Here is a 23,047-nt window from a genome sequence, read left to right as displayed (position 1 = left end):
CTTTATCTTTGTGGAATAATCAGTTCTTTGAATTATATTTCCAAAGGTTTCAAATTATTCACTTCAGTACAGATAACACTGCACACTTACTTCTGCTTAGGGACTAAGGAGATATTACAAGATCAAACACACCAAATTCCTATCTTTAGCTGGGGCAGGAGAAGTTGCTCATAGTCACTCATGGGGAAATGTGTTATCTTGGTCTGTGTCTTTTGCTTGGCACTGCCACACAAAGACAATGCCACATCCCCAGTAGTGCCCCTCCTGTCTTTTTCTGTTTTGGTCACCACCCCAAGAGATAAAATAAAAATTACAGGACTCAAATTATTTTTAGTAAATAACTTTACTAAATCCCAGAATGCATTGTTATTCTGGTTCATTTTTTTGTTTCTTTCTCAAAAATATCTATGCTCTATCTACTATGTCTTCCCCCTAAGTACTTCTATTGCTTGGTTACCAGAAAGTTCCAACATAATTAAAGCTTATTTTTTTATTATAACAGTGGTATTTTTTTATAGGGGGAATAATGAAAATTCCAGAAAAACATAGGAGGATAAATATATTCCATAATACTGCCAGCAGAGATATCCATTATATATGTGTTCCAAAATATGAAGATATACACACATATACTCACATACACACACGCACACAAATTGCAGTTAAGCAAAATTAAAAAGTTAGATTTAGAACTTTAATACTTTAGAACAAAATTATGCTGTGTCTGAGTATATTTTGAAAGCATGGGTGTTAATGTCTACATGACATTCTCATTTATTTTAGGTTATACCATAATTTATTTAGTCACTCTCTTATTAGTAGACATTTAAGTAATTCCCATTTCCCTCCATATTTTAAAATAACAGTGCAGTGGACATTTTGGTATATAAACCTTTGTTGATATCTATAATTATTTCTTTAAGGTAATTACTAGCAACAGAAATCCTGAGAAAAAGAGTATGAATGTTTTGGAGAATCTTAATACATATTGTCATATTACCCTCTTGAATGGCTGTGCCTAGTTATATAGCCAATAGGTTAGGAACTACCATTTCCCTGAACCTTTACCATCATTAGGTATTATGAAAAAACCCTAAATGTAGTAGTATATAATCTAATCTTTGTTAAGTGTATAATTTATAATATATATCAATCAAGTTTTTATTAATTTTTTATTCCATTTATAAGAGCGTTATGTTAATAAATCTACCTTTTATTGTCAGATATCTCAAATTCTTATAGGCATGTATGTGTGTATGTGTATGTGTAATATAAGTGTTATGTTATTAATGCTTCCTTTCATCCAATAATAATACTATTTTATACTATATTTGTGTATTTATAATTTTATTAAAAATTGAAAGCCTATTAGATTTCTCTGGATTCTTTCCTTTTTCTCATAGCTACTTGGGGGTAAGAATGCTATCTTTTACTGCTTTTGCATGCTTTGTTTGCATTTATCTCTAGCACAGGAATAAGTATACAGGAGATACTCAAAATGTATTTGAATTGAATGCATCCATTCATTTGCATAAACCATGATTTCCATTTCTTCCCTTAAAGAATATAATTTTTGTTAAAACAACTTCTAAAAATTTCCACTTTCTACAACACTTACATTTTGTCACTACACGGAGACTAATTTATTGTGTTACTTACTCATTTCCATAGCAAGAACAGTGATATTATGCCAAGAATATTCTTCCCGGTCTAGGGGTCTTGCAGTCATCAGGGCACCTGTTGTAATGTCAACATAAAAAAATCTTCCAGGGTCACTACTTCTGTCAATGGAGTATCTGCAAAAACATGGATTATGTATGTCATTTACATTTAGATAAACATACAAGCACATGAGAGAATTGAGTGCATGCTGTGTGGAACATGGCCCAACCATTTCTGTAGTTACGAATACTTGGAAGACTGCATTTATGGTTTTATCATGTTCAAAAACAAAAAACCCAAAACCTCTCAAAATGAAAAAACTATTACTGCTTCAGTTTTCTCATTCAGAAAATGAACTAGGGTGCCAAGAGTCTTAGGGCAGTTTTAAGCTATTTCAACATCAATTTGCCCTATTTAAAGCTTAAAACCGCCCCAAGGATTTTGGGACACCACTACAGACATCTGTTCAAAAGGAATTTTATTCAAATAAATTCTCAAATGTTAACCTGAAACTCGAAAAGGGAAAAGGGCATAGTTTAGTGGTTCCAGTCCTTGTAATTAGTAATACCTGTCGGGAAGGAATACTTTGCAGTAGGCCCTTTGTGAAAGTGCTGATGACTGACCTCCTGGCAAACACAGGTCATCACTAGCTGAAAATAGTAAATTCCTCATTTGTGGAATGCTTTTAGCAGGATGAACCAGGTCTGTCTAGGTTGTAAATAAGCCTGGAGTTTATGAATTTATGGGATACAGCCTGCTGGAAAATGTCATGTAAGCTATGTAGTCAATGGTGTATAACAAGCAGGTGTTCCACAACAGAAGTGGCTCTTTCTGTCAGAGAGTGCACTTCATTTATTGACTCCATCTTTCGTGTTCAGTCTGGACCAGTGTGCATGTTTATGCTGGAAAAGATGTATTTACAGGCACCTATGCCTGACAGCTTTAGTCTTCTCCAAGCGAAGAATGCTTGACTTGTATTTTGTTGTCTGTATAGTTTGAGTCATTAGTTAGGTTGGTGCTGGGTAAGATCTATTATTCCTGTTGAATATGATTTAGTAAACTTATTTCTTTGTGTTATCTCACCTGATCCTTATCTTGGGAGATTCAACTATTATTGCATAAGGAGGCTCAGGCATCTATATGTTTAAAAACCTCTATAAGGGATTTTGATATATAGCTATGATTAAGAATCATTGTTGAGAATCTTATGTAGTTCTTCAAAGGTCAGTAATAATAATTATTATTTTATTTTATTTTAAATTGGCAAATAATCATATGTATTTATGGGGTACAATGTGGTGTTTCCATATGTATACATTGTAGAATGATCAAATCAGGCTGATTAACATATCTATCATCTCACATACTTATTCCTTTGAGAAGATTGAAAATTCACTCCTTTAGCAATTTTGAAATATGCAATGCAGTATTATTAATTATAGTCACCATACTGTGCAGTTATACCTCCTGTCTAACTCATACTTTGTACCTTTTGACCAGCATCTCCCCTTTCTTCATCCATCCTCTCTGCCCCCATTCTCTGGTAACCACCATTCTACTCTGTGCTTCTATGAATTTTACTTTTTTAGGTTCCACATATAAGTGAGATCATGTGGTATTTGTTTTTCTGTGCCTGGCTTACTTCACTTAGCATAATGTCCTCTAGATTAATTCATGTTGACTCAAGTGACAGAATTTTCTTCTTTTTAAAGGCTGACTAGTATTCCATTGTGTGTATGAGGATACATCAAAGTTCATGAAAAGGTTGGCATTATCTCAATTCTATTTTTCATGAACTTTTTGAAGTACCCTTGTATATACCACATTTTTAAAAAGACCCACTCATCTCTTGATGGGCATTTCAGTTATGCACATATCTTAGCTATTGTGAATAATGCTACGATGAACATGGAGTGCAGATACTTCTTTGACATACTGATTTCAGTTCCTTTGGATATATTCCCAGAAGTGGGATTGCTGGATCATATGGTGATTCTACTTTTAGTTTTTTGAGGAACCTCCATATTATTTTCCAAACTGGCTATAATAACTTACATTCTCACCAGCGGTGTACTGGAGGTTCCCTTTTCTTTATCTATATCCTCAGTAACTCTTGTTTTTCATCTTTTTGCTCATAGCTATTCTAACAGGTGTGAGGTGATATCTCACTGTTGTTTTAATTTGCATCTCCCTGATGATTAGCAATGTTGAGCACCTTTTTATATGAGGGTACTTCAAAAGTTCATGTTATCTTTTAATTCCATTTTTTCCCACAACTGTTTGAAGTACTCTTGTATATCTATTGGTCATTTGTATGTCTTCTTGTGAGAAATGTCTTTTGCCCATTTTTTAATACTGTTATTTGTCCTAATTTCAAAATATATTACAAAGGTGTAGTAATCAAAACAGCATGGTACTGGAATAAAAACAGACATATCAACCAATGGAACAGGATAGAGAGCACAGGAATAAACCCACACACCTACTGTTAATTAATTGATTTTCAACAGAGGGGCAAAGAACACATAATGGGGAAAGAACAGTCTCTTCAATAAATTGTGTTGAGAAAACTGGCTGTCCACATGCAGAAGAATGAAATTAGACCCTTATCTGACCCCTCATACAAGAATCAACTCAAAATGGATTAGATACTTAAATGTAAGACATGAAACTAAAACTACCAGAAGTAAATGGGGAAAGCTCCACGACATTGGTTGGGGCAATGATTTTTTGGATATGACCCCAAAAGCACAGGCAACAAAAGCAAAAATAGACAGATAGAATTGCATCAAACTAAAAAGCTTCTGCACAGCAAAGGAAACAGTCAACTGAATGAATGAAGAGACAACGCCCAAATTAAGAGAAAATATCTGCAAATCATATATCAGATAAGGAGCTAATATCCAAAATATGTATAAGGAACTTAAACTACTCAGTAACAAGAAAACATCACTGCTTTTAAAATGACCAGTAGTTATAATAGCTGCCACTTACCGAATGCCAGGCACTTTGCTATGTACTTAATACATAGCTTCCTTTTTAATTTTTGTAACATTTCTGAGAGGTAGTTATTATCTCAATTATTAGATAAGGAAAATGAGGCTTACAGAAGTTGTCACTTTCATACAGTCATATAGGTAGTAATTTGCAGAGGTAAGATTTGAAACCATATATATATAGGGTTATAAGTATTGTGTTTTTAGAAATCATATAAATAGGAACTGGGGAATATATTGGGCTCAAAATTCTATTTAAGTTGTCAGCAATTGCAGTCTATATCTTAATGTTGTTGAAATGGATAAACTGCAATTTTGGTGGGACTAGGCAGTTTCTTTAGTGTATTGCTTTTCAAACTGAAGGTTAGCAGGTTGTGAAATCAATATGGTGGGTAATGACTAGCATTAAAAGAAGCTAAAATAGAATAGAATATATGCATGCCAGATTATCACATGCAGTAAAGGTAAATGTTGATGTGAAACTTTTTGTTTCATGTACATGTGTATATATATATATAAATATATGTATATATACAGGCATACCTCATTTTATCATGCTTCACTTTATTGTGCCTCGTAGATATTTCATTGTTTACAAATTGAAGTTTTGTGGCAACCCTGCATCAAATCTATTAGCATCATTTTTCCAACAGCATGTGATCACCTCATGTATCTGTGTCACATTTTGGTAATTCTCCCAATATTTTTAGCTTTTTCATTATTATTATATCTGTTATGGTGATCTGTGATCTGTTATCTTTGATGTTACTATTGTAATTTTGGGGCACTATGAACCACACCCATTTAAGATGGCAAAATTAATGGACAATTGTTTTGTGTGTTTGACTGCTCCACTGATTGGTCATTTCCTGTCTTTCTCTCCCCTAGGGTCTCCCTATTCCCTGAGACACAACAGTATTAAAATCAGGCCAATTAATAGCTCTACAATGGCCTGTAAGTGTTCAAGTGAAAGGAAGAGAGAACAAAACAAATAATAATGAAACTGTGAGAAGGAGAGAGATCTAACTGTGGTTACTAGAAGCCAGAAAAGGGAGGAGGGAGGGGGAATAGTTAAAGGCTGGTCAATGGATGTAAAATTACTAAGATAGGAAAAATAAGTCCTATTGTATACACTTGATCTGGAAATCTATAATTAACAATGATTTACTGCATATTACCAAACGATTAGAAGAGAGGAGATCAAATGTTCACATCATAAATAAATGATTGTTTGCAGTGATGAATATACTAATTACCCTGAATATATCATTATACATTGTATACATGTGTTGAAATATAACTCTGTACCCCGTAAATATGAAAATCAATGTTTCAATAAAAAATAAAAAATTTATTTTGAACATGAAAAAATGTTAAGTGGTCTTTTAAAAAAACTTCATTGTCTTATTTTAAGAAATTGTGACAGCCACCTCAGCCTTTAGTAACCACCAGCCGGATCAGTCAGCAGCCATCAACATCAAGGCAAGACCCTCCACCAGCAAAAAGATTATGTTTCACTGAAGGCTCAGATGATCGTTAGCATTTTTTAGCAATAACATATTTTTTAGTTCAGGTATTAATTTTTTAATTAAGGTACGTTGTTTTATTAGACACAATTATTGCACACTTAACAGAGTATGGTATAGTGTAAATATAACTTTTCTATGCACTGGAGAACCAGAAAATTTGTGTGATTCACTCTATTGTGATATTCACTTTATTGTGGTAGTCTGGAACTGAACCCACAGTATCTCCGAGGTGTGCCTGTATACATATGTACAGTATATGCAGATGTATTGATTGTTTGGTAAAATGTTTTGTTTCAAATACATATATATTTTTCTGCAGAGATTCAGAATGGCTGTTCAGAGAGTTAGAAACTAAAGAGCTAGCTGAAGAGTAAGGGCTAGAAAAGTCCTTTTCTAGGGAAATCAAGCCTAGGCAGTCAGCTTCAGGTTCCTGGCACCAGGCCAGGCTGCCTTATGGACACATGGATTGTATGAGATTGTTTAAAGAAACAAAACTTTATTTCTTAAGGTAAGCCATGACAGCAAACCGTTGACTTTTTAATAAAGAAAAAACACATGCTTGCCTACAAACTTCATTTAAAATGAAGTGGATCATTATTTTCTTTTGTAGGTATAATTTGTGACTTAGTTTTAAAGTTTACTGGCTATTTTAAAAGTAGAATTTTCTCTTTGGAAAAAAATACTGGTTGGCTCATGACAGTCTTCTCTTTCAGCTCTCCACAGTTAAGAAAAGCCCTGCCATTTGGCCTGTGGAGCCATCACCCTGACGGTAGCTCTCTAAGCTGGGAACATAATGCTGAGGGGAGAAGCAGCCTGTGATGAACCAGCTTTCTGTCCTCAAACCCATAACACCATAGCAGATGTCACAGATGGTATGGGAGATGGAGTGATGGAAATAACTAACCCACAGGACCCCTGGCAGCACTGCTTGTTTGACATGCAGGAGCCTGCCTCATCAAGTGGAATCCCTGTCTGGTTTCCCAAACGAGGCCGGAATCAAGGGAATAATGGCCTTTATTTCTTTGAGTGAGACACTGGGCCAGTTTTCAGGAGGCAGGAGAACAAACTAAAGGTGTAGGTACAGATGGAAAATGAGGAAACTGGGACACACTAGTGAATTATGCAGGTGGCTTTCCTTTCTCTAACCATAATATTCTCACCTACCACGAGCAGAATAGGCGTAACATCCACATGCAAAAATGCCTTAAGCAAACAGTAGCTAGTGTTTGTTGGGCTCCCTGCCTGTTTACTTGGCTGAGGATGTTCTCTGAATTTGGGAGTAATTTGGAGGAAGGGCATCATGAGCAGGCTCACTAAATCCACACACACTGTAGGACTGCACAGGAGGTCAGGCCATTTCCACACCAGCAGAGGCCTATTTCAGTTGCCAATAGTTCAGTGTCCTCCTTGCCAGAAGTTCCTACAGCATTTATTAAGCATTCAGGGAAACCAAGCATTGTATTTTTCATACACATATAACTAGATCCAGAGACTTTGTTTTGGGTTTTACCCATAAATGATGACCAGCGTATACACACAAATACAACATCAACTTTCTAGAAAGGAGACTATAGAAGTCCTAATAATCTTTAAAAAATGTTAAATGAACCACATTGAGATATCATCTCAAATGCTGATGAAGATATGGAGAAAGGGGAACCCTTATACATTGTTGGTGGGATTGTAAATTAGTACAGCCATTTTGGAAAACAGTATGGAGGTTTCTTAACAACTACAGATAGAACTACCATATGACCCAGCAATCCTACTACTGGTATATACCCAAAGGAATTGAAAACATCGTATCAAAGGGATACTTGCACTTCCATATTTATGGCAGCACTAGTCATGGTAGTCAAGATATGGAGCCAACCTAAATGTCCATTGACAGATGATTGGGTAAAGGAAATGTGGTATATATACACAATGGAATACTATTCTGCCATGAGAAAGAATGAAATTCTGCCAAGCAACACAGATGAGCTTGGAGAAAATTATGTTAAGTGAAATAAGCCAAGCACAGAAAGAGAAGTACTGCGTGTTCTCACTCATATGTGGAAGCTAAAAGAGAGAACAAAACAAATAATAATGAAACTGTGAGAAGGAGAGAGATCTAACTGTGGTTACTAGAAGCCAGAAAAGGGAGGAGGGAGGGGGACTAGTGAAAGGCTGGTCAATGGATGTAAAATTACTGCTAAGATAGGAAAAATAAGTTCTATTGTGTACACTTGATCTGGAAATCTATAATTAACAATGATTTACTGCATGTTACCAAACAATTAGAAGAGAGGAGATCAAATGTTCACATCATAAATAAATGATTGTTTGCAGTGATGAATATACTAATTACCCTGAATATATCATTATACATTGTATACATGTGTTGAAATATAACTCTGTACCCCATAAATATGAAAATCAATGTTTCAATAAAAAATAAAAAATTTATTTTGAACATGAAAAAATGTTAAATGGTCTTTTAAAAAAATTTCTTATTTTTTTCATTGTACACATTTATGGGGTACAGTTTGTTTGTATAATGATCTAATCAGAATAGTTAGCATATCTATCACCTAAACATTTATCATTTCTTTGTGATTATAACATTCAGGATCCTCTTTTTTGGCTATCTTGAAATATACAATACAGTATTATTAGCTCTTGTCACTGTAGGGCACCAGCACTTATTATATTCTTATCTAGCTCTAGCTTTATAACTTTGTACCAATCTACCAACCTTTCCCTGGCTGCGCCCCCTCCACTGCCCCTATCCTTTTCCCTGCCTCTGGTAACCGCTATTCTAATCTCTTATTTCTCTTTAATTTATTTTTCTTAATTGACCCATGATAATTGTATATATTTATGGAGTACAATATGATATTTGGGTACATTTGTACTGTGTGCAATGATCATATCATATCTACAACATTTTAACTTCAGGCGATGTGTTGTTTTTTGGCGATTTAATATGGATTCTTTTAGGAAAATAAATCTCATTTGTTCTTTGTAACAAAAATGCAGAAGATGAATTAGATAGCCACACAGCATATAATATATACAAATTATTTTATAAGAAAATAAATTTTTCGTGAAAAGTAAGGATAAAATGAGCAGTTCACAGAAAGATAACAGAGGAGAGCATTCCCAGTAGGTTTATTAAATGATAGCCAGATATTTGACTTTTAGGTGCTTTTCTCTCTAAGAGTCTTAGACTCCTGATGTTCGGCTTGGGCCAAGGACCATTGTATACAGTGCATGTATACAATGTGTGAATGGTTGCTGTGGGAAAGTACAAAGTCAGGGACTTATACCTGGAAATATGAATTCCAATTGATCTTTGCACCCAAAATGCAGGGAGAATTATCCCCAGTTTTGATAAGTGGAATTCTACTTTGCCCTTGTGCCTGAGCCCTTGTCTTGTTACTTCCAGGCATGTGGCCTTGTTCTTGCCAGTTTTTCTCTAGGGATCTAGAATAGCCCTATGGACCCTGTTTTGTGCCTCTGGCCTGTCCAGTCTCGTATTCATCCTGGCTGGGTTCTATTAGAATAGTCAGGCACTCCAATTATGAACCTCCCTGATGCTAACTGATGTGCTGGCCAGTGGATGGTTTTCAACTAGTACATCATCTGAAGGAGCATTTTCTGTTAGCCAGACAGGATTTCTTCATTTTGTCTACCACGTTTTGCTCCGTGCCAGTAGTGGATCTATACCTGCTGGTGTTTCTCTTTCATTCCTAGATGTCTTGAGATAGCAACTTCAGTCCTGAACACTACACATACATTCTAGGGGTGTGTGTGTGTTTCCTGTGCTCAGTCTCTTTTGCTTGTTTATTATTCAGTGGTGTCCCCTAACAGACCCCTATTTCCAGTGTTTATCACATAGGGGTCCAGAGTCAGAATCTGGGAAGATGTGGAAGTACCCATAGGATATTCTATTTTAGAAATGGGATCTGGTTTTTTCAAGCTTGTACTTATTTTATTTCAGTTTCCCCTCATAAAGCTTTATTCTCTAAAGTTTTCTCCATAGTATCTTCTTTTATATCAATAGATTAATTAATTGATCAGAATGTATATATTCTGGGCTTCTGAAGGTATAAATTTACAATATAATCTGCTTCATTTTTGTTGTGGTTGTTTTGGGGATAACATCGCTTTGATGCTGGAGGAGAAGGGGTCTGGGAAGGGCCGATAGCCGGCCTCAACCCATCCCGTCCTCTTACCAGGTTCTTGACTCCACCACAGAAAAGAATTCAAGGGCAGAGTCACAGTAGAAAGTGAGAACAAGTTTAATGTAACGAATAAAAGATACATATTTCACAGAGTGTGCACATGCGGCCTAGCTCCAGAGACCAAGCAGGGCCCACACCACCTTCAATATAAAAGAAAGAAACATTCACAGTCTAGTACGGAGTGCAGGCTGGCTCAAGAGAGTGAGCAGCCCCTTGCCGAAAGTAAGTTTGATACAGAAGAAAGATACACATCTCAACTGGCGAAATGTGGGTTGGCCCCAGGAAAGTGAGTGACAACCCTTCCTTCTGCCAGGATTGAGCTTTTGTAAAGTCTGGCTATATAATATGTATTCATGTTGTCTAATGAATATAAATTCCATTTTACTGAGCATGCTTGGCTATTAGGGTTATATAACCCCTTTCTATTAGCATGCCCGGTCAATGGATTTGCATAAGTCATCCCCCTGAGATGTCTGGTTGGTGATGAAAATAGGTCTAACTAGCAACAGTAACTTTCCTCCAGGGGAGGGACTATAGGAAGGGCCTGAGACCTTGGGGAATGGCTTGAAATCCAGAAGCTGTCCTGTAACCTGAGCCCACAGAAACCAGGCACCTATCAGCTTCACTAAATTCTTCTCATCCAATGTCATTATTTTTATTTATCACCCTCCAGGCCCCAGGTCCTGAGCTCAGCCTGCACTCCCTTCCTGGCCTACAGCAGCTGCCCAGGGTAGAGGTGGGGGTCCTGCATCCCACAAACACCTCAGCCTCCACCCGGGCTCACAGGGTCAGGAGTTGGCACCTGGGACTTGGGGCTTGGGGAGTGCCTGGTGTCCCGCTGCCCCTGGCCCAAGAATGCAGCCCCAGCTGCTCAGGCCCCTTTCCTTCTCCAAAAGTTCACTGAGAGCCATTCTCTTTGCGCCCTGACTCCCTAGGTCTGCTGTTCCTCTACTTCTCTGCACCCCTTTCTGCTTTGCATCTCTGCCTGGGCTTCTCCCCGCCTGCCGCAGCCACTGCTCCTGCCTTCCCAGAGCGACTCTAGGAGCTCCAGATCTGCACTCAACCACAGAGCCAGCACATCAGGGTCCCCTATTTTATATTTAAAAAGCTTATGGTTGAAATTAATTCTATAAAGTTGTTATAACTCAGATTAGTTGCCTTAAAGAAATCAAATATCAGAATCCAAACAAAATAATTTCAGCCATTTTAATGCCTGAATATGTACAGTGTTTACTAGTTGGCTAGAGGAAGCGGATTTCCCTCGCGTATAGTTATTCTTTGGAGAGAACCTTTCTTTTAAACTGCAAACACATCATCGTTAAATACACAATAGCACCAGGTGAGGGAAGTAGCCAGTTTACAGAAAAGGCATTTGATAAATTGGCGTGTGTTTAAAATGTGTTATCTGCACTAAAGCCCCAGATTCATTTTACTCTGTGGCTTTCAACAATTAATGTGACAGATGGCCTCAAACAGCCTTGGAATTCTGATCTTTTGTGTCAAGCTTCAGAGGCTTGGCAATTGCTCTGGAAGGTTGAGGTGTCAACCTGTCCACCAGCTGTTTGCACTTTGGTTCCAGAGTTAATGGGAAATGGCCATGGTTGTAACAGCAGTTCTCCTCCTTCAGGGGGAAGCATCTTGGTTGGAATCTGTCATTTCAAAACATATCTTGGAGAGACAGATATGTGGGATTGTAATGATTGTAATACAAAGCCTATCTGGCCAGTCTACATGGTATCAAAGCCACTGAAAACAGCAGTGTGTCTATGTCTGCTTTTTCTATAGTATATGGAAATATATATGGTATATGTTTTCCTCATTTTTTAAAAATAAAAAAATGTGAAAGTTTCATAAAAGTTGAAAGACTGTACAGTGGTCTCCTTTATATTTACCACTAAAAGTCAACAGTTTTTAATGTTTTGACATCTGTATGTCTGACTGTGCTTTATCCTGAATAGGTGGTTCTCAGCTGGGGGTGATTTTGCGCCACTTCCCTGGGACATTTGGCAATATCTGGGGACATTTTAGGTTGTTACAACTAAGGGAGTGCTACTGGCATTTAGTGCGTAAAAGTCAGAGGTACTGCTAATCATCGCTCAGTGCACAGGACACCCTCCCACCCCCAACAACACAGAATTATCCAGACCCAAATGTTCATAGGACCACAATTGAGAACTCAGGTGTGAGTGTGTGTGTGTATGTGTGTAGCTGAACCAGTTGAAAGTGAGCTGTAGACATAATGACACTTCACTGCTAAATAGTGTGACAAGGCCATGTTATTTAAACAGAAAAATATTCAAAGAAAAGGAGTTTCCAGACATGGGGTAGAGAAGGAAGAAGCAAAGAGAAGAAGTGCTAGAAAATTACATACAAAGGAGGGAGAGTCCAGGATATAAAGAAAAGGTGAAATCTGTGGAAAAACCTGATTGAGTTGTTGGTCACATCTGGGTCCTTGGCAGAAATGATTTGTATGGTCGTTCCAATTGCCACATCCTCAGGCAGCTCCACAAAATAAAAGCCAGGTTCAAATACAGGGGGCTCATCCACATCTTCCACGTTGATATGTACTGTTGTTGTGTCCTGAAACGGGCCCAAGTTCAGAAAACGCATCTCTAGGTGAGAATTGGCTCCCTCCACTTTTAAGGTGTAGCTTTTTTTGCTTTCAAAACTCAGGGGCTGAAAAGTAACGACAGGAAAGTTGATCAGCTACTAGAATACATGTCAGTGTTCAAAAGGATGTTCAGTATTAATGGCTGGTGGGAAGCTTCTCAGATTCATAAAAACAGTAGAAAAGATGTAAAGGAACAAACAAGGGAAATTTTTCTCTTTTCCATAGTTCTTCATCTTAATACCAGATTTAGCACCTTGGGTGAGGAAGATGAGGAAGGTGCTAGACACCTCAGAGATAGTTAAGGAAGCCAGTTTGATGAAGAAAGACATTTACACTGGGCACGCTCAGCTTTGTCTTGTCTACTCTGTAATCAGTATGGTCTATAGAAAGGGTCTTGGGAACCCCCCTGTCCTGGGTTTGGTTTGCCTGGGACTGTCCCAGTTATAAAATAGAAAGTTTTGTTTCCTCGGAACTCTTGCTATCTCAGGCAAACCGGGACAGTTGGTCACCTTATCTTTATCTTTAGAGATTTTTGCTCATTTGAAAAGATGTCATAACAATTAAGAATGAGTTTGTGTTCTTTTCCAGAATATCTACACAACTGAGGCCTATGCTTTTGCTTTTCTGTTCCTTTAAAAAAGAAATTCTTCTTGAGTACAAAGGCAGTACTGATTCTTTCCAAGAAGCTATTATAAGTACCTTGCAAGGGTTCTCAGGGCACTTTGTCAGGTGAATATTTGTTTATTTAGTTCATCAAGACGATCCCTTTTACAAATCTCTTTTAAAACACTAATTCAACACCTCATTTTATAGTTTAAGAAACTGAGACACAGAAAGCTCAGAAGACTGGACTAAGCTAATGTGGCTATGTAGCGTCTGAGCTAACATGCTGGCCTAATGTATGAATTCCTCATCCAGGGCTCATCCACAAGACTTTAATTTTGTCTATAAAATTCCATCTCTTGGGCCGAGCCCGTGGCGCACTTGGTAGAGTGCTGCACTGGGAGCGCGGCGACGCTCCCGCCGCGGGTTCGGATCCTATATAGGACTGACGGGTGCACTCACTGGCTGAGTGCAGGTCACGAAAAAAAAAAAAAAAAAAAAAAAACGATAAAATTCCATCTCTTAAAATTTAATTTTTTTGGTTGTTCCCTTTTTTTGATCTATCCCTTACCTTCAGAATGTTTTATTTCAAAATAAATACAGCACTTTAGGGCCGAAAGTGAACTTAAATGCTATTTCTGAAGAATAATTCATTTTTTTAAAGCAGACAAAAATGTTTAAGTGTTTTAAATAACAATTATCTCAAAACATCAATGATAACAGAAAGCTTGGAAAATAAGTCCTATAAAATAATTACAGTGGATAGCAAAGCAGTTACTAAAACTTAAAAGTCACATGTTGACATGGTGATGAGTCAAATTTTCTAGCTAAACATTTACTTGCATTTTTTCATAAAGTATGCTGAATTGGTGCATATTTCATATTAGAAGGAAGCCTGTGCCCATTTAAGCAACTGTTTTGTTTTGGAGAAACAAACATCAATAGGAGTTGTTTTAACTAATTCGTTATTTTCAAATGCTGACAAAAAAGTTTTTTGTTTGTTTTGTTGCTGCTGTTTGGTTACCACTTGTTCAGCATTTACTTAGTGCCAGACATTGCGCTCTTTGTTTCATGGGTTGTCAACTTTTTCCATTTAAAACAAGCAGCCCATTTCCACCAGCTTGCAATGTAGAGGATATTAACTAAGAAATTATTAATGAGATAGAAATAAAGCACATGTATTTCACAGGACCAAAGTCCTTAGTATAGAAGGCCACAGCCTATAGAGGACCAAAGTCCTTAGTGTAGAAGGCCAAAGCCTGTAGTTTAGAGGACCAAAGTCCTTAGTGTAGAAGGCCAAAGCCTGTAGTTTAGAGGACCAAAGTCCTTAGCATAGAAGGCCAAAGCCTGTAGTTTAGGAAACCAAAGACTCTAGTATAGGGGGGCCAAACCCCAACCCTTTAGAAAAACACATAGAAATGCTAAGATTGAGAAAGACCAGAAAACTTTCACAGGACTAAGACTTTGATGTAGATAAGAGAATTGAAGCACAGTGAAAAGCGATTGCTTGGGGAGCAGTTGTCCTTAGTTCAGCTAAACCTAAATGATGGGAAAGTATGTAAATTAAAATCTTCAGGGATATTCTGCTAGATTAGTTAGCACTGGGGGGACGTTCCATATCTCTCCCTAAGCTGTTTCTTTGAGTTTCTTAGGGAGTTAGGTGCTTTGGTGATTATCTCATTGTTTCTTTTTGGACATCACATGGCTTAGTTTTATGACTCCTTTTGATGGTAAATTGCTTGAACTATTTTAAACTACACATGCCTTAAGGAAGATTGTCACATAGCCAGTTTGTTTATGTTTTCACTATGATTGATTAACCATCTGTTTTTCTTCTGTAACCTTCTTGTCTTTACAATAAAAACTGAAGCAAAAACTGACTCGGGGCCATGCCTGGGCTCTCCTCTTTTGAAGGAGTTTTCCTTGGTGCAGTCCCTTCAGGCTTCTCATTGCTCTGAATACATGGGCTCTGAGTAATCTTTTGTGTCTCCATCACTCTGTGAGAGGTGACAGTTTGGTTACCACTTGTTCAGTATTTACTTAGTGCCAGACATTGTGCTCTTTGTTTCATGGGTCATCAACCTTATTCATTTAAACCAAGCAGGCCATTTCCACCAGCTTGCCTGCCTAGTTGTTAGTAAAAAGGAACGGTTTTTATAAATAGGCAAATATGCCACTCTGATTATGATATATTTGAAGAACTAGTTTTACCAATTTATTTATGCTTGCTTCCTAAACCTAAACATTTTTCTTTCCTGATAAATTACATTATATTCTCTTAAAATTCTTTCTTTATGTGTTTGGTAACCCAAAGTGGACACTGTTGTTTATGTTAGGTTTGAGCTAGGCAAAAATTTTGTTTTCCCCTTAATTTTAAGTCATTTTTCTAATTTGGTATAAATTTTTTAAATTGTAATTTACATATATTCTTTTTTAGTGTAAAGTTTTGTGGATTTTGACAAACATATTTAGTCATGTGTCCACCAGGATAATCAAGATATAGAACTGTTCCACCACTCTTGTGACCTCACCCTGTGCCCCTTTGTAGTCAACCTCTCCCCTCCCACCCAGTCCCTGATAACCCCTGGTCCATATTCTGTCTCGATTACAAGAATGTCATAAAAATGGAATTATTCAGTATACAGTCTTGAGTCTGGTTTCTTTCATTTAGCATAATGCATTTGAGATTCATTGTTGTTGTATGAATGAGTAGTTCGTTCCTTTTTATTGCTAAGTAGTATTCCGTTGTATGGATGTATGGACTTATCCATTCTCCATTAGAGGTACATCTGTTTGCAATTTCTGACAGTTATGATATGAACTGTCATATGATATGTAAGCTGATATGAACATTTGTATACAGGCTTTTATGTGAACATAGGTTTTCATTTCACTTTGTTGAATACCTAGGAGAGGGATTGCAGGATTGTATGGTAAGTGTATTTTTAACATTATAAGAAACTTTCAAATGAATTATCAAAGTGGTGGTGGTACTATTTTGCATTCCCATCAGGAATGTATGAGAGTTCCAGTTTCACCACATCTTTGTCAGTACTTGGTTCTGTCAGTTTTTTTAATTTTAGCTATTCTATTGTGTGTGAAGTGTTATCTCACTGTGGTTTTAATTTGTATTTTCCCTAATGCCTAATGATGTGATGCATCTTTATACATCTTCTTGAAGTGTTTTTCTATATATTCTATATTCAAGTCCTTTATCAGACATGTGATTTGTGAATTTTTCTCCCAATCTGTGATTTGTCTTTTCATTCTCTTAACAGTGTCTTTAGGATAGCAGAAACTCTTAATTTTGATGAATTCTTATCACTTTTTCTTTTGTAGATTGGAATTCTGGTGTCATGTTGAAGAAATCTTTGCCTAATCAGAGTCAGAAAAATTTTCCTTTTAGAAATATTATAGTTTTAGCTTTTTTACATTTAGCTGTATGATCCATTTTGAGTTTATTTTTGTGAGGTATAATTGAGGTTCGGTTTTCATTTTTTTGTATATGATATCCAATTGTTTCAGCACCATCTGTTGAAAAGACTAAAATGAGTTTTTAATTATTGTTGGGATCTCTTTTTAAATAAGTTACTTACTGATTTTTAAACTATTTAAGATTATTGTCTCTTTCACTTTCACCTTTAAAATTGAAAGAAAACATTGCCCCAAATATCCAAACTGTTGAATTACCCACACTTGATATGTGTTTGGTCTTTCCCTTTTGAATGGTTTTTGTTCTTATTAAACATCAAAGGATTATTTCTGTATTCATAATGGCAAGTAAAAGAGTAGTAATGTCTGAGAACCCAAGTTCAAATTCAAGTTTTCTAGAATTGGAGCCCACAAAAATAAAAAGCCATTATATCCTTAAAAATTGTCATAAAAATTGTGACACAAAATAGTAATGCAACTTTAATTATTAATTAAGCAGAATTAGTTATTTCCTCCTCTGTTCCCATAGCACTTTGTCATACTTCCATTATAGCCCTTCTTATTTTGTATTACAAATGTGAGGGTACTTCAAAAAGTTCGTGAAAAAATAGAATTAAAAGATAATATGAGTCCTTCCATGAACTTTTTGAAGACTCCTTACATATCTTTCTATGTTGGTCCCCTTTCTCAAACTCAAGGGCAAAGGCAATGACTTAGATTTTTATTCCTCAGTGCCTAGCAAGGCCTAAAACCCAAAAGGTAGCAAAAATATGTTGTTACATTGAATAGTTCAAAAAGTTTCTCAGTGTATTAACTGTGGTTGAGTGATAATATATACAGATTTTATGTTTCCATATTTCAGTAATTCTAAGATGCACATTTTTTCATATTTTGATATTTTGAAAATAGGGATGCTTCCTCAATTGATGATATCTTACAATTGTAGTAGGTGCAACAAGAGATGATGGGATGTAGTTGTTACTGCCTGTGCAAGCCAGACCTGGTCAAAGCCCTTCATGGTGTACTCCAGTTGAGTTCTGCACAGTTGGTATGGATGTGTTGAACTTTATTGCCTTCTAAAGTGTCTTCAGAAAGATTGTATTGTTGACTCGGCATTGAAACAAAAGTTGTTGGGTAGTCAGAATGGCATGGAAACAACAGCAAGGAGTAAATATGATATTAGTGAAGCAGATATGCCTGTGTCTACAAGAGGTCTCTAAAAAACTATAAACTGAGAAATAGGAGAGCATTGTATCATTTAAATTGACAAGGGCCGACCCCGTGGCTCACTCGGGAGAGTGCGGCGCTGGGAGTGCTCCCGCCGTGGGATGGCCGGTTCGCTCACTGGCTGAGCGTGGTCACAAAAAAAAAGGACAATAAATAATTAAATAAATAAATAAATTGACAAGAATTTTTTTAAGTGGTGCATAAAACCGTAATGAGATTTACAATTCATGGCATCTTGGATTTGATGAAATACAGAATTTTTGTTCACTGTTATCTGCTGAAGAAGAGAATGGACTAAACAATTACTTATTATATGTTGGAAGATGAAAGACATGCTGAAGACAAGAAAATGACACAACATCATGCTCATACAGAATAAAGAATATTCTGAAAATTATATATTTCAAGTTATATTTTAAGCATTTAAGTAAAGAGACTGAAAATCAATTGATTGATTACTTAAAAGGTAAAAGGACTCAAGGTACTAGGTAGTAATCAGTGTGGTTTTATGAAGACCCAATTCTATCAATTTAACTTAATTTCTCTTTTTGAAGTATGTGCTTTTTAGATAAATAATAGACCTAAGGGAAATAAATCAAAAGCAGAGCTTTTGTTTCAATTTTATGTGATGTTATTAATGACAAAGTGGGAAGATGGGTGTGGGTCAGACGTTTCAGTGAATGTTGTTTCAAAGGTATAGATTGAACAGTCAATAGCTTCTAAAGTATTTATTATATGTGATCTGTCCATCTACCCAACTTATTGACCTTTTTCTTCATTTCATTTTCTGGCAGCTCATAAGTTCAGAAGAGAAATCAAAATGACCTTGGCAGAATTGATACATGTTTTGATTAAACATGGATATGGTGTTAGTAATGACAGTGAAAGACTGTATTCTGTCTTATGAGGTTTAATCTTTGTCCAGGTAATGGAGCTGGAGAAAAAGACATTTTGAAGTCTCTTTCTGATACAGAATTGTAATAGTTAATAGATTTTAAAAAATGAATGGTTGTAATAAGGTCTACACTATATGGTGATAATTTGACATAAATAAATGCAGTATTATTTTATTCCTTTGAATTATCTTATATATTATTTTAAGATATAAAATTTTAAAATATTGAGACTCTCCAAAGCTCTTTTTGTGATTGCTGAATTTTTGCATTAAAGGAGCAATAATTATTCAAAACTTGGAGCATTTACCTAATTTGTACTTACTAGTCATGGTTAGCAATGTATTATTGTTTTGAGGCATGCCATATAGTAGGGAATGTTCTTAATCCTATGTTTTATGCTAAATTGGTGTTATTATTTGTAGTCACCTTTTATAATGCTAGTGTATGTTATTAATTTTCAAAGAATGAGAATAAAATAAGAAATTATAATACTTAAATTACATCTACATTTATTTGACTAATCAGAAGTTAATTTCAGCATTTTGCACTGTTTTGAGGTCACTGTGTGCTGATTATAAAGATTTCTGGTTGGTGGAATTCTGGACATATCTGTTCCTGTGTTGTATTTGATTGTACCTTAAATAAATACAGAACAAGCATATGAACTCATTCCTTCTTTTATTCTAAAGCAGTGTTAATTCAATTCTGTGAAACAACAAAGAATAAAGTGATTGCAAGCACACATTAACTTATGCCACATTTTAAGTTATGAACTTTTTGCTTCTGTCAAAGTCATCAACATCCTCTATATTCCAAAAGTCTATGGTTAATTTTCAGTGTTCTTATTTGCCTTCCAGTGACGTTTGGCACAGGTGATCGCTCCCTTCTCCTGGAAACACTTTCTTCATGCCTTCAGGACACCATGCTCCCTTGACTTTCGTCCTGCCTCCCCGGTCTCTCAGTCTCCTTGCTTGTTCTTACTTTTCTCCTGATCTCTTCATGTTGGGGTGCCTCAGGGCTCATTTGAATGTCCTCTTTATGTCTCTGCTCAGGCCCTTGAAATCTCATTCTATTTTATTTGCCATAAGTACCATCTAAATACTTATGACTCTTAAATTTATATTTCCAGCCCAGAACTCTTTTCCACACTCCTGACTCCTGTAACCAAAGCCACTGCACATCTCTACTTGGGTGTCTTGTAGACACTGCAAATGCCATATGTCCAGAATTGAATCCCAATACTTGAGACCCATTGCCACCTGCTCCACTTGCAGACTTCCTTGTCTCAGTTAATGGCAATTACATTCTTCTTGTTGGTCAGTGGACTCTTCTCTTTCATATCCTCATTCAATCTTGTAGGAAATCCTGTGGGCAGTACTTTCAAAATACATACAGATTCTGGCCCCTTCTCACCACCTCCATTCCTACTATCCTAGGCCAAGCCACTATTATCTCTTACTCAGATTATTGCAGTAGCCTCTCAACTGGTCTTCCTGTTTCCATTCTTGCCTCTTCATGGTTTTTTCTCAACACAGCCTACAGAGTAATTATTTTATAATAAAAGCCCAGTCATGTCACACATCTGTTAAAATCCTCCAGTCATTTCCCTCTTTACTCAGAGTAAAAGCCAAAGTCCATACAATCAGGCTATAAGGTCTGTTTGTTACTTTTCTGACCTCATCTCCTAAGAGTTTCCCCCTCTACTCAGACTTATAAACCACCTTGCTGTTCTTCAAACACACTAGGCATGGTTCTACCTCAGAGCCTTTACATTGGCTGTCCTTTTGTCTGGAACACTTTCCTCAATAGCTACATGCCCATGCTCTCCTCTCCATGTATACTTCTCACCAGAAGTCATTTATAGAGCACTGCCCAGGGTTGTGCACTGTTAACCTGCCCAACTCTATGATGTGACTCTGCTCACTGTAAATCTTTGCATAAATGTCGCTTCTCTGTGAGGTCATTCCCAACTGTCCAATTTAAAGTTGAAGTCATCTTGGTTCTCCTGATCTCACTTATTTTGTTCTGTTTTGCCCCAGCCACATAGCCATTATCAGTGTCTTAATACTACTTTATTGACTTGCTATTTTGATTATTTTCTTCCCCTTACTAGGATGTAAGCTCCATGAGGGTGGAGATTTTTGGTTGTTTTCTTTATTCTCTACATTAAATGCCTAGAACAATGCCTGGCACCAGTAGGCACTCAATAAATATTTGTTGAATAAATAATTTAGGATATCTTGAGTTTTTAAATGCATTTAAAATAGAGAAGGAAGATTACATTAATGTGCTTTTTAGTTGATGTATTTCATCAGGTCTATATTTACAAGAGCGTTAAAGCTTCAATTTAAAAAAAAAATTATCTTCCAGCTGAGTATATATCCGTATGTTCTTTATGTTACAGAAAAGATCAATCACTTACATTCAGAAAACCTGGTACCTTATCATGAAACAAAGGAGTTTCAAGGAATAACAATAACTCAACTGCTATGTTTGATAAAGTTTTTTCAAGTTTAAGTAGCATTTATGGGTCTTCAAGAAGCAATTAAAAAAATCCCTGCATGTTACCTATTGATTCACACATAATATTATGTCTTGCTTTATTGCTATTTGTGATACATTATGGTAAAGAATGTGTGTTATTCAAGTATTCAAGTGCAAATATTGATCAAGTCATTGATATCAGAGAATTAGGCTACAAGTTTTTTAAGTGGCTAAGCTGGAGAAATGACATATTTATATTTTTATTATGACCTGATACCTTTTCTGTAAAATGATGGCACAGCTAGTGTTTTGAATATAAGCACAAGGAGTATCAGTTTTTTTTCTAAATAATAGGAAAGAGCTTTTATCAAAGGACTTGAAGCAATACATATCAATAGTACAATAGCTCTTACTAGCATTTTATATATATTCAAAGCATCCATGAAAACGATTTGGAAAAAGGAATTAGATTACCTTCTTCACAGTGATAATGCCGACTTGGAAGTTGGGATCTGTGTTAATGTCAAAGGCATCTGCACCATCTCCATCCACAATAGTGTATTTCATCTCTGCATTGATTCCTTCATCCAAGTCCTTGGCAAACACTCTCCCTACGGTGGAGCTAATTGGAGCTGATTCCAACACACTCATCTGATAATGTTCTATAAAGAAAAGCAAGAATATGCGTTCTTGATAATCTGTCACTATATAAAAAAAAAAGCCTTGTCATTATCATAGTATATCAGGCATGCTGTGCAAAACATCTTTTTCTTGGTTCAAAAATTAAAATGTGAGTTCTACAGATGAAAAACGGGTCCAGAGAGGTTGACCAAATAGTCATACAGATCATAATCTGTACTGGATGTTCGATAAGGAGGAGTCAAAATAGCTTGACCATAATCCTAAGAGTGAGACAGTATAAAAGCTAATCATCTCAGTGAATCTGCCTTCAGAGTGTAGGAAGTACCTTCTTTCTTTCTTTCTTTTTTTTTGGTGGCTGGCCAATAAGGGGATCCGAAAATTGACTGCCTTGGTATTATAACACTGCGCTCTAACCAACTGAGCTAACCAGCTAGTCTGGCAGTACCTTGCTTTCCAGTTTTCTAGTACTTCGTGATGAACTGAAATATTTCCCCAAATGGCAATTCCTTCTGGTAGTCACAAAATACATGTTTATTTTGTTTACATTTCAAATGCCCACCTTTCTCTTCATGGCCTGTCCAGTGTGCTGAGTGCCTCTTATCTACAACCACCTGCCTAGAGCTAACAGAGACCAGTGATCTATGAAGGAGGAACAGCACTGAGAGTCAGCTCCACAGGCTCCATGTATTGTCCATCAATGTGTCCTTGCACCCGAGACTGCCCCCTGGCTGCCTGT

The 23,047-nt window shown here is 36.5% G+C and overlaps 1 protein-coding gene across 1 annotated transcript in view; it reads right to left on the bottom strand.

The window, feature by feature from the left end:
* CDH20 (cadherin 20) overlaps nucleotides 1-23,047 on the bottom strand; it is a 51,807-nt gene that overhangs the window by 13,408 nt on the left and 15,352 nt on the right. Inside the window, exons 5-7 of the mRNA XM_063076971.1 lie at nucleotides 22,144-22,331; nucleotides 12,839-13,092; nucleotides 1,660-1,796 (exon numbers count right to left, since the gene is read on the bottom strand). Coding sequence (XP_062933041.1) covers nucleotides 1,660-1,796; nucleotides 12,839-13,092; nucleotides 22,144-22,331 — 579 coding nt within the window. The remainder of the gene's footprint in view (nucleotides 1-1,659; nucleotides 1,797-12,838; nucleotides 13,093-22,143; nucleotides 22,332-23,047) is intronic.

Source organism: Cynocephalus volans, chromosome 13 (assembly GCF_027409185.1).
Source record: "Cynocephalus volans isolate mCynVol1 chromosome 13, mCynVol1.pri, whole genome shotgun sequence".
Taxonomy (NCBI): Eukaryota; Metazoa; Chordata; class Mammalia; order Dermoptera; family Cynocephalidae; genus Cynocephalus; species Cynocephalus volans.
The sequence above is the reverse complement of the archived record's forward strand: the minus strand, read 5'-3'. Positions and strand labels throughout refer to the sequence as shown.